This window comes from Papaver somniferum, chromosome 9 (assembly GCF_003573695.1).
Source record: "Papaver somniferum cultivar HN1 chromosome 9, ASM357369v1, whole genome shotgun sequence".
Classification (NCBI taxonomy): Eukaryota; Viridiplantae; Streptophyta; class Magnoliopsida; order Ranunculales; family Papaveraceae; genus Papaver; species Papaver somniferum.
In genome coordinates this window covers 2,831,207-2,842,395 of record NC_039366.1, presented here as the reverse complement: position 1 = coordinate 2,842,395, position 11,189 = coordinate 2,831,207, and the positions used below count along the sequence as shown (strand labels likewise).

The 11,189-nt window shown below is 37.5% G+C and overlaps 2 protein-coding genes across 4 annotated transcripts; both read right to left on the bottom strand.

Moving 5' to 3' along the window:
• Nucleotides 1-2,152: 2,152 nt before the first annotated feature.
• On the bottom strand, nucleotides 2,153-3,000 carry LOC113310380 (glycine-rich protein 3-like). Of its 2 annotated transcripts, none has more exons than XM_026559037.1 (2): nucleotides 2,798-3,000; nucleotides 2,153-2,708 (listed from the first exon to the last, which is right to left on the bottom strand). In XM_026559037.1, the coding sequence occupies exons 1-2, from the start codon at nucleotides 2,904-2,906 to the stop codon at nucleotides 2,338-2,340; spliced, it is 480 nt and encodes a 159-aa protein (XP_026414822.1). In that variant the 5' UTR covers nucleotides 2,907-3,000; the 3' UTR covers nucleotides 2,153-2,337. The 2 variants fall into 2 exon arrangements, with proteins under 2 accessions (XP_026414822.1, XP_026414823.1); XM_026559038.1 differs by having other exon boundaries at nucleotides 2,153-2,705.
• A 6,451-nt stretch (nucleotides 3,001-9,451) lies between these two features.
• LOC113310379 (glycine-rich protein DOT1-like) lies at nucleotides 9,452-10,505 on the bottom strand. Of its 2 annotated transcripts, none has more exons than XM_026559035.1 (2): nucleotides 10,330-10,505; nucleotides 9,452-10,204 (listed from the first exon to the last, which is right to left on the bottom strand). In XM_026559035.1, exons 1-2 carry the CDS (start codon nucleotides 10,439-10,441, stop codon nucleotides 9,723-9,725), a joined length of 594 nt encoding a protein of 197 aa, XP_026414820.1. In that variant the 5' UTR covers nucleotides 10,442-10,505; the 3' UTR covers nucleotides 9,452-9,722. The 2 variants fall into 2 exon arrangements, with proteins under 2 accessions (XP_026414820.1, XP_026414821.1); XM_026559036.1 differs by having other exon boundaries at nucleotides 9,452-10,201.
• Nucleotides 10,506-11,189: the final 684 nt, after the last annotated feature.

The window sequence follows — 11,189 nt, the reverse complement described above, 5'->3', positions numbered from 1 at the left end:
GTATATTGAAAGTGATTCGGCGCTCATTTACCTACTCATTCTATTTTGCTACGTCAATCCCACGATTCTTATTGGTCGGGGGCCAAGAGCAATGATTCGACGCTCATTTACCCACCCATTCTACTGTGCTAGGTCAATCCTTGATTCTTATTGGTCGGGGGCCAAGAACATGATTCGGCGCTCATTTACCTATCCATTTTATTTTGCTACGTCAATCCTTGATTCTTATTGGTCGTGGCCCAGAAAGAGCATGATTCGGCGCTCATTTACCTATCCATTATAATTTGCTACGTCAATCCTTGATTCTTATTGGTCGTGACCCAGGAGCTCTAGAATTCAAGCTTTTGGTCTAACTTTCAATGTGAGGCCAGCAATTTTCACTCAAATTATATATAAAATTACAAGAGTTCTTAAACTTCACTAGTTTGTAAACAAAGATATACTATACGTAAACAAAGACATACTATATGGAAGTACTTGTACTTGAACGCTACAGCAATACACTTATGGAAGTACTTTGTCGTGAAGTTACAGTTAGCGAGTGAGCATTGGCATGCTCATCACGTAACCTTAACAGTTACCTACCCGTCCAATACCAAGCACACCGTTGTTTTTTAGGGTTTCAATTTTTATAAGAAGCAGAGATGGAAGAAGAAGCTGACGTGGAAAACAATCCTATAAAAGATCTCCCCCGAGCTATCACATTGAATATATTGTCCAGATTACCAGCTGCGTCGGTATAAGATTGCTAACAGGTATCTAGAGCTTGGAGAAATTTCATAGTGTTTCATGTTAATACAACTTACTTCGCTCATCAACATCTGGAGCAACACCATGGTAATGGATTATTCTCTCCGCAGCATCTACACCCTCGTGGATTTGAACATAGTGATGGTTCTGATTCTGCACCGATGAGTTTTGTTTTCTTAGTGATAAGCAGCCTCATTACAACCCAAAGATGTTCAATATCAATTTCGATTTCTTGGAAGAAGACGGGTGTGAAATTGTTGGTTCGTGTAACGGATTGATATGTTTATCATCAGCCAAGTAAAATTACAAAACTATGGTTGTCAGGGGCCTGACAAACCTTTATGCATCTATAACCCCATTACCAGAGAATTTGTGAATCTTCCAATCTTGTCGAACAACAAGAAGGTAGTTCGCATTGCACAGGGATTTGGCTATCATCCTCTGACTAAAAAGCACAAGGTTGTAAGAATCTGCTATACTGATAAACCCTTTGAACCCACCTCTAAGGGACATGTTGAGGTGTATACACTTGGGAGTGGCAGCGGCTAGCAACGTATTTGTGAGACCAGTTATAATTTATGCTGGAGACATGCAGATTCAGGAACTACTTCGGGTGTTTGGTTTAACGGCGCAATTTATTGGCTCCATACGGGGATTGTGGTCTTTGATTTGTTAAGGGAAGATTTTGAAGTTTATCTTACTCCCCCAACAGGTAGGTTATCTGCACCCTCCTGGTGTTGCCTCCGTGTTACGAGAGGGAGTTTGTGTTATGTTTCTTCCTATTTCGACATCAGGGGCTGGTGGGACTCAGACTTGTGGTTTTTGAAGAAGATAAGAAGCAGCTATGCAAGTACAGGTCTTGGAACATTTCAAATTGGGAACGTTATGCACCCGGATCGTTATTTGGAGTCACGAGGAGGGGTGATATCTTGCTAGCACGGTTTGGAGTAGTCAGTTGTCATGATCTAGAAACAGGTACTTGGAAAGAAATTTAGCAGTCTAAATACAAGGAGAGTTGGCTTGTACCAATACCACACATAAACAGCTTTATTTCCTTGAAAGCATTAGGAGAAAGAAGCGCAACGGATGTTTAAAGAACTACGGGATGGAAAAAAGAAATACTTTTATATCTTATGAAGATCAATAAGATGAGTGCTATTAATTTGAGGGCGTAATTTTGTTTTAGTTTCTCTTTTTTGCTCTTCCTCTGATAGATTTTCCGTACAATAGTTACGTCTAATATATCTTTTCTTCCAATTAAGAAAGAAAAAACACAATATTTAAATTGTTTCCTTCGAGCTTAAAAAAACAAAACATTGAAAATAAACTAAAATACTAATTCTACGCTATGCTTCTTGTATAATTTGTACATGAAATAAGCATACTTTATTCTTAAGTGGAGGTAATAATCAAGAAATCATTTCTTTATTTTGATCTTTGGGTCGATCTAGTGACTTTCAAACTAGCATCACACTATTCAGCAAGGACACATCACACTGAAAATACATATTTATCAAAGATACGTATGGTAGGCTAATCTCTAAGACTTGAGATTATTATCAATACATATAGTAGCTAGATTTATATTTAAGGCTTGAGATTATTGACGGTGGTAGTTTCAGCAGCAAAGGCTTTGGCTTGAGCAGCAGAATAGCAACAGTTGTAGCAACCTCCTCTGTAGTACCCACCACGGTCACAACAACCATGTCGGCATCTGTATCCACCACCACCACGCCCACCTCCATTACGGTACCCACCCCCATTGCGTCCGCCACCACCTTGGTATCCACCTCCATTACGGTACCCGCCTCCATTACCTGGATATCCACCCCCACCTTGATACCCACCGTTACCAGGGTATCCACCGCCACCTTGATACCCTCCGTTACCTGGGTAACCACCGTTTCCTCCGTACTTGGCATCTTGCAGACCATTTTTCTCAGCTGTCTCTTCTTCTGCTGCAATACGCAACGATAATATACAATTAATACCGGAATAAAATGACAACCATTCTCACTAAAAAGATTTTATGTTTGATATTACTTACTTGTTTTTGCAGCTAAATCCTTAGCAGCTGAAACCTCAGAAGAGATTAGTGTCACAACAGCAAACAAAAGACCGAATAAAATGAAAATCCTGGCATTTCCAGTACCCATTTTTAGTAAATACTCTCTAGCTAGTAATGCACTCTACAAAACAGTTTCTCTCTTGTTATGGAATATTTGTATTGGTGTAGAGAAGGATGAGGAAATGAGTGTGATTTTGAACTCTATTTATACACATGAAAAAGATTCAAAAGAAAGTAGACGATGCAAATTGACTAATGAATGCGTGTACAAGATAGTAGCTAGAGAGTGTATTGGTCAAAATTGGGGTATAGACAGAAAATGTAGTTGGGTGTTGAGCTTTGGGGTATCCATAATAAATGAGTTATATCGAAATCGATCTTATCTTCTTCTCCAATCAAAGCTCAAAATCCACTTGAATTCACCATGTTTGCACTTTCATGCAATTTATGTTATTTGTCATTCTATAGCCCACTGCTGATTGGTTTTTTTTTTCCACAAATGAGTGGATTTCTGAGAATATTCTACTCAAAGGATAAATCGCTGTATCTCAATATTAACCACAGATGTATCTATTATGTTTAAGCAATATAGTCTATTGAAAGTGTTACTCTAACCATTTTTACAGAACCAATCAATAACGTACACCCAAAAGATTTACTATCCCAGTTGATAAATCTAAAGCAACTGCATAATGCATCATTAACAACTTGACTAACTAGTTGCTTTCTTAAACCATTAAAAAGGTAGATAGTACTTCCCAACTGTTTCTTAGACTTTTTGCTCAAGTACGTACACGCGGCATGTACATGTTTATGTACATACCAATACACTTGGTCGAATTTGCGAACATTTGCAACGTAATTGATTTTTTGTTTGGATGCAGACATTTTTTCTGATAGAGAAGAAGAAGAGAGGGATAATACGGATGATGATGTCTGCAAAATTTAATGGCATCCCTCCATATCCACATGCTCCATGGGGCTTAGAGGAAAATTATTGTGTCTAACAGATAAGGAATATTAATATCTTCCTTGACAGCTAGCCTTGTTGGTATTTCTCAAAGAAGAAAAATTACGCTGCTTATTGATTTGGCAACAACTACTGAAGACTCCTCCTGTACACAAGAGTTTGTTGCAAGTTGCCATACTTATTAACTAGGTGTGGGGAATAACGAACTTACAAAGGTCTATATCATACATAAAAACAGCTGTTTGTATTTGGCCAAAGTTGTTAGATATTTTCAATATTGTTTGCCGCTACGCAGAGTTTATGGTGATCGACCTGTAAGTTAGGAAATAGGGCGTATAAATGTGTTTTTGTAGGTTATTCACTTAACAGTATTACTTACAGATTTTTAATTCTTGACACTTTTGAGATTATAGAATCTGTAGATGTGGAAATTTTTGAGAACTTGAATAGGAATAGTTCCCAAATACAACCCATAGAAAACCCATTGTTACCTAGTCTAGAATATGTAGAGACTAATAACAATGATGAACATTCTGCTCCTACTCGAAACATAGAAGATACTTCTGAAATTGTAGAGGATATCGAACCTAAAAGAAGTAAGCGAGCAAGAAAAGCGACAAACTTTGGTCCAGATTGGTACAATATCTTGTAGAAGGTAGTAAGAATGAAATTCTTAGTGTTACTAAATATGTTATGTATATTGATGATGACCCTAAAACTTATGCTGAGGCTATGAGTTTCAGATATGCTGACTTCTGGAACGAGTTTATCAATGATGAAAAGAATTCATTGTTGACCAACGATACTTGGATATATTGCGATATACATCCAGGCGTAAAGCCCATTGGTTGTAAATGGATATTCAAAAGAAAGATGAATGTCGATGGTTCCATTGATAAGTTTAAAGCCAGATTAGTTGCTAAGGGTTATAAGAAAAAACATGGAATTGATTACTTTGATACATATGCTCTTGTTGCTCGCATCTCATCTATCCGTTGTTTAATATCACTTGCTTCTGTTCACAAGTTAATTATTCATCAAACGGATGTCAAAACTGCTTTTCTAAATGGTGATTTAGAAGAAGAGATATATATGGAACAACCTGAAGTTTTCATATTGCCAGGACAAGAAAAGAAGGTTTGCAAGTTGGTTAAATCTATTTATGACTTAAAGCAGGCTCCCATGCAATGGCATGAGAAGTTTGATAAAATAGCTTTGTCATTTGGTTTTGTTGTGAATGATGCTGACAAATGTATCTATAGTAAGCATGATAGTTCTGGATGTGTAATTCTTTGGTTATGTGTTGATGATATGCTTATCTTTGGATCTCACATGTCTGTTGTGGAAGAAACAAAAAAGTTTCTTAGTTCTAACTTTGATATGAAGGATTTAGGAGAGGCTGATGTAATCTTGGGAATTAAGATCTTAAGAAAGGGGAATGAGTTTCCTTAACCCAATCTCATTATATTGAGAAATTTCTCAAGAAGTATGGTCACTTTGATGACAATCCAGCACCTACTCCTTTAGACGCATCGTCTAAGATTTTCGCAGCCCAAGCGAATTCATCCTCATTACTTATAAGAAGACGAGAACGAATTTGGTTTTCTTTTTCGCAGAGTTCGGTATTCTTGCGGGTAGCTTCATCTCGTTCAAGTTGAACTTCAAGAAGGGTCTCTTGGAATTTCGCCAAAGCCTTAGCACCTTGATCAGAGATGCGATTCTTATCATCTATGAGACCGCTAATTTTGGTTCTTAGCTCATTGATTTTCTCTTTAGAATTAAGAAAGAAACGCTTAAATCGGTTGGCTAAGCCGAAACTAGATCTATGGTCAATTTCTAAGAGGCGAAATTTGGATCTTAGTTCATTCAGAGAAAGAGATGAAATTTTATCATTTGAGAAACTATTTAAAGATTTATTAAAACGCTCAAGAAGGGTAACATTATCCAAGGCATTAGGAAATGAACGAAGAATGGTAGCTTCATCAGAAAGACCATAAATGTCTGCAAAAAAAGGATCAATTAAATAAGATAAAACAACAGGATGAATGAACGAAAGGAAAGGAGAAAACTAACATACCATAAAGCTGATTATTAGCTTGCTGAAGACTAGAGATTTTGTTCTTATATGAAGAAGAATCAATTTCTAGTTGTCTGTTTTCTCACGAAGACATTTGACTTCAGCTTCCAGTTCCTCATTCTTTGTGCGAAATTGAAGATTCTTCTTTTCAAGATTTTCGCGTCTTCTCTCTAGATCTGAGGCAACAGCGAAAGAAGCTTTTCCAGCATGCGAGAAAATATAAAAAGTATTAAAATAGAAAGAGATTTTGAGTTACAACAATGAAGAAGTAAAAGGATGAAAACATACCATACTATTAAGAGAATGCAGGAAATTGGGAGTCACTGATCTAGAAACTCCACCAAGAGAATTATCACCATCCAACAAAGGAACATCGCAAATTGTAGCGAGAGCTTTACAGGTGTCCGCGAATTGACTATCTCCAAAAACGTTTATCCGTAGAAGATTCATATGGAGAGAGCTTTACAGGTATTCCTTGAAAAGAATCAGAAAAGAGGCCAGAGAGCTTAGCCATAGAAGATTCAGAGGGAGAATCTTCATTTGCAGCAAGGTCATCATTATCCTCATCATCCTCATCATTCTCGGAGTTTTCATGAGAAGGAATATTTGAAGGAGAGGAAAAACAGACTTTTCTTTTCTTTGAAGGAGGAGCAGTTGGTTTTTCTCTGCGAAGAGCACATTTTCCTTTATCACCAGTCTTCGCAACATTGTCAGGTTCTTCTATTTCAGTAATAATCTTCACACACAGATAGAAATAAGAAATGGAAGCAACAGTATACTGTTTAAAATCATAAGAGAATATTTCTTACCTCATCTGTGTATGAGCGAAGAGATAACAAGGTACCGGTCTTCCCAGTCCTGTTATAACTATCTTTCAATTTTTGGATCTGTAGAATATCGCAAGAGTCAGCGAACAAAAGAATAAAGGCAAATAAAGAAATATAAAGTGAGGGAAACTGGAAGAAACATACCTCTTTCTCCTTCTCGGGCCAAGAGAATACCCAAGGTTGATAGGTAGCGAGATTCTCAGGAAGAACATTTGACCCAACAATGTAAGGTCCTTTTAGCATTAAGGGAAAAACACACCATTTATCATCTTTGGATTGGCGGGGAGTTGTATTCTTACCAGAATGCCAATAAATGTCTTGAATGAGTATTTTAGCTTCATCAATGTTATCTTTCCTTTTCAAACGAATACCCCAGCGAGTATTCTCTTTCTTCATGGAGATCAATTCAGAATTTTCAAAGAAACTCGTTACCGTGTACTTCTCAGCAATTATCTCCAAGTCTGCGAATATAAGATCCTTAAGTTCTTTGGAGTACATAGATCCTTTACCAGCACCACGGTTAGCGAAATCTAGCATCATACGGATTCAAACCCCTCTCAATTGGAAGATAGCTCGCGAAAATCCCGAGTGAGCGAGAATTTCATAGAACACAGGAATATCTAGGTCATACAGAGGAATGGGGAGACCTGCGAGAATTTGACCTAGCGAAATTATGATTGATTGATCATCACAATATTGATCAGAGAAAAGTTTGATAGAAAGAATTGACTTGGCACTTTCACCAGGAATGGTAGAAAGTGTGAAACCTTTCTCAGCAAGATCTTTTTGGACGTCTTTTAAGTTTTTATCATGTTTATGGCCACTTGGAGGAATATTTGAATATAGAGTATGGGAATGAATAAAAAGTAAGAAGATTGAAGAGGGAAGAATTACAGTAGTAGAACTTACGGAAGAACAATAGAGTTGCAGAGATGAGAGAATAAAAAGAGAAGAGAAAGTAAAAAGAAAATGGAAAGAAGAGTAAGAAGAATATATAAAGAAGATTTTTTACTCGAAGAAATAAACACCATTAAGGCGAAAGACGTGAGTGGTTGAAAAGCAGCGGTTACAAAAAACGTGTCAAGAAACAAATGGAAGAAAGAATACGTGTGATAAATGCAGAATATGAAAAGATGGACAGCTGCGGCATTTCTCACATCATTCTCTACTTTGCAGAGAAGATATGAGAAGAGGCAAGATGTAGGATCATAATCTCGCAGCAATAATGACTCAGCGAAATTATCAACAACACAACACAACAGCGTCGTAGAACAATTTCAGAAGTGACATAATAAACGACGTCAGCTAAAATCATGAGAAAAATGTGATGGTTCTGCGAAAATAAGAGACTTAGCGAGATTAACATTTGTAAGGTTGCGATAATGTCACAAGACATATCCGAAAATAAAGGACAGATTAACTGTCATCCACTATATACTTCCCTATAAATAGTCGTTCAGTTGTAAAGGAAAGGAGGAGATCATTTTTTGAGTAAAAAACAAGTAAAGAGGAGAGAGAAAATCTAGAGTAGTGGTTATTCTCAATTCCTTTATCTTTTCTTGTAAGATTGTTCAAAGATTCATCAATAAAATTAAGATTGTTAATCTAAAATGGGTTGAATATTAATGAAATCATATGAGGGGTGTAGTGTAGTATTTCCTGCAACTACAGTGACATCATTAATGCAGGATATTACGATTTTGGAGGTTAAACAATGACGGACACATAGTTGTTCAAATATTTATTTACTACACAAAATTGAAGGATTCTCGAATCGACCATCTGTAAATATAGAAATATTTGAAATTCAAGTGGACTCCGCCTTTGAACAATTTAGTGGGATGATGAACAAGTTGGATGAGTTTGAATTGTATGAGTTAAATTTGACAATATATGCCATGACGTTAAGCTAAATTCTGCAATAAGATGAGGATATGCCGGTGCGCTGGGTTGCACGCACGCTCCATTTTTTGAGCCGTGTCCGCGTTCGACTCGCGGCGGACACGGGACGCGCGTGGGATGCTGACACGACGCGTGTTCGACGCACCGATGACGTGTGTCCGACGCTTTTTTTTTCATTTAAAATTTTTGCTTTATTTTTACTATTATAAACCAAATGAAGAAAGACAAAAATTTAGATCAATAATTTAGGTCTTTATTAGGGTTTTGTAACTAGAAGTGACGTCACGTATACCCTTAGTTAGGTATGTGTTGATCTAAGAACCCATTTTGATTGTGCTATGTGTTTAATAGTGGCTATTTGACATTCGGCATGTATAAACAAACAATATCTTCTTTTCTTTTGAAATTTGTACATATATAGCATCATTTTCTAATTTTTAGGATTGAAATACTTGCATTTACTGTATAAATGCATGATTATATATATAAATAAAACATGTATATGCGTGTCGGCGTCCTAGTTTTTTGAAAAATTTTTAATGTCCGCGTCAGCGTCGTGTCCACGTCTATGCAACCCAGCCGGTGCGTGTGCACCGGGTTAGGAGCTTGTTTACGAAGAATATGGATATTTTGTTTGGTCATTATTTCAAACCCTTAATTGTAACCCAAGTTTTGCTTGGTCCAGTGCCAATGAGGTCGTAATCATAGGTTAGTCCGGATATTTGGCTATCCGCATTTTAGAGTTCTGATTGAATTAGCTAAATGTTTTCTTGCTTTTAGGCTTTTAGCAATATTAGAAAAAAATAAATATTTACGTGCCTTAATATAGCTTAGCTAATCTTCCATCAAGGGTAAAATTTGATAGCTTTGGGCATAAAATATCTTATTTCATTCATATGATATGAATTGTAATTCAAGTCGAGCGATTATTTTCGAAGTAGCTTGCTCGAAGATATATGAAAGTAATAATACAGCATATTCTCCAGATACACATAGGAGCTTTATCTCTAAGGCATGAGATCATCCGTAGTGGTACTAATTGTAGTCGTAGTTTGAAAAGTGAAAGGTTCGACTTGAGCAGCAGATTAGTAACAACCGTTACTAATCACCCTAGTACCCTCCACGGTCTCAACAACCATGTGGGCATCCACGGCCTCCTTTACCGCCACCACCTCCACCTCTTCCTCCACCACCACGCCCGTTTCCACCTTGGTACCCACCTCCATTTCCTCCGTTACCACCTTTGTATCCCCCTCCGTTGCCGCCTTGGTGCCCTCCGTTGCCACCTTTGTATCCACCTCCGTTGCCACCTTTGTAACCACCTCTGTTGCCACCTTGGTACCCTCCGTTGCCACCTTTGTATCCACCTCCGTTGCCCCCTTGGTATCCACCTCCATTGCCACCTTGGTACCCTCCTCCATTGCCTCCATTGCCACCTTTGTATCCGCCTCCATTGCCACCTTGGTACCCACCTCCATTTCCACCTTGGTATCCACCACCATTGCCGCCTTGGTAACCACCTCCATTGCCACCTTGGTAACCACCTCTACCATTAGATCCTCCGTAGTGGGCATCTTTTAGACCATTTTTCTTAGTTCTCTCTTCTTCTGCTGCAATACACAACGATAATATACAATTACTATCAGAATTGGATGCTAATCATGAATAATAAAAAAAAATCTGCACAAATGAATATTTTGAGATTAAGATTGTATATACAGTTAATGAGACTCACTTGTTTTCTCGGCCAAATCCTTGGCTGCTGAAACCTCAGAAGAGATTAATGAAACGACAGCGAACAGAAGACCCAAGAAAATGAAAAGCTTGACATTGTTTCTGGTACCCATTTTAGAATCACTCAAAGTAGCTTGTTACAGTACTATTGAGATGAAAATGTGTTGAGAGTAGAGAATGATGAGGAAATCAGTGTGATTCTCAACTCAATTTATAGACTTCATAGAAAGATAATAGACAATGCAATTAAGTGGAGAGTAGTATACGTGTTAGTCGAAATTGTGGTTGGCAAGAAAATACAGTTGGGGTTGGGGTCTCCGTAATAAATGAATATGACAAAATTAGTCTGATCTTTTAATAACTAAGTTGAAAAGTATCTGTCTGAGCCATTAAAATGGTATATAGTACTACCCAACCATATCTTAGACTTTTTGCTCATGTTCCCTATACGCGGCGAGTAATGTACATACATTTGGTCGATTTTGCACACATTTTGCAATATTAATTGACTCTGGGTGGATAGAAAAGAAGAAGAGAGGATAATATACGAATGATGTCGGCCAAATTAATGACATCCATCCACTTGCTCCATGGGGCATACTGTGATCTTGCTGACGTTATAGATATTTTATACTACTTCTTTTAAAAGGCAATTATAGTGTCTAACTGGTAAGGCTTATTATTAAGAACCATCAAGTGATTTGATGGTCGAGGAGGTAGGGGTTTCGATCCGTAATGGCCAGAATCCACTTCAAGTTAGGGGGTTTAGAAGTATTTTAAGATAATTAGTTTAAGGTATCAGAAAAGAAAAAAAAGGTAAGGGGTAGAGTTAGCTGTCTTATAAGAATATTACATGAAACT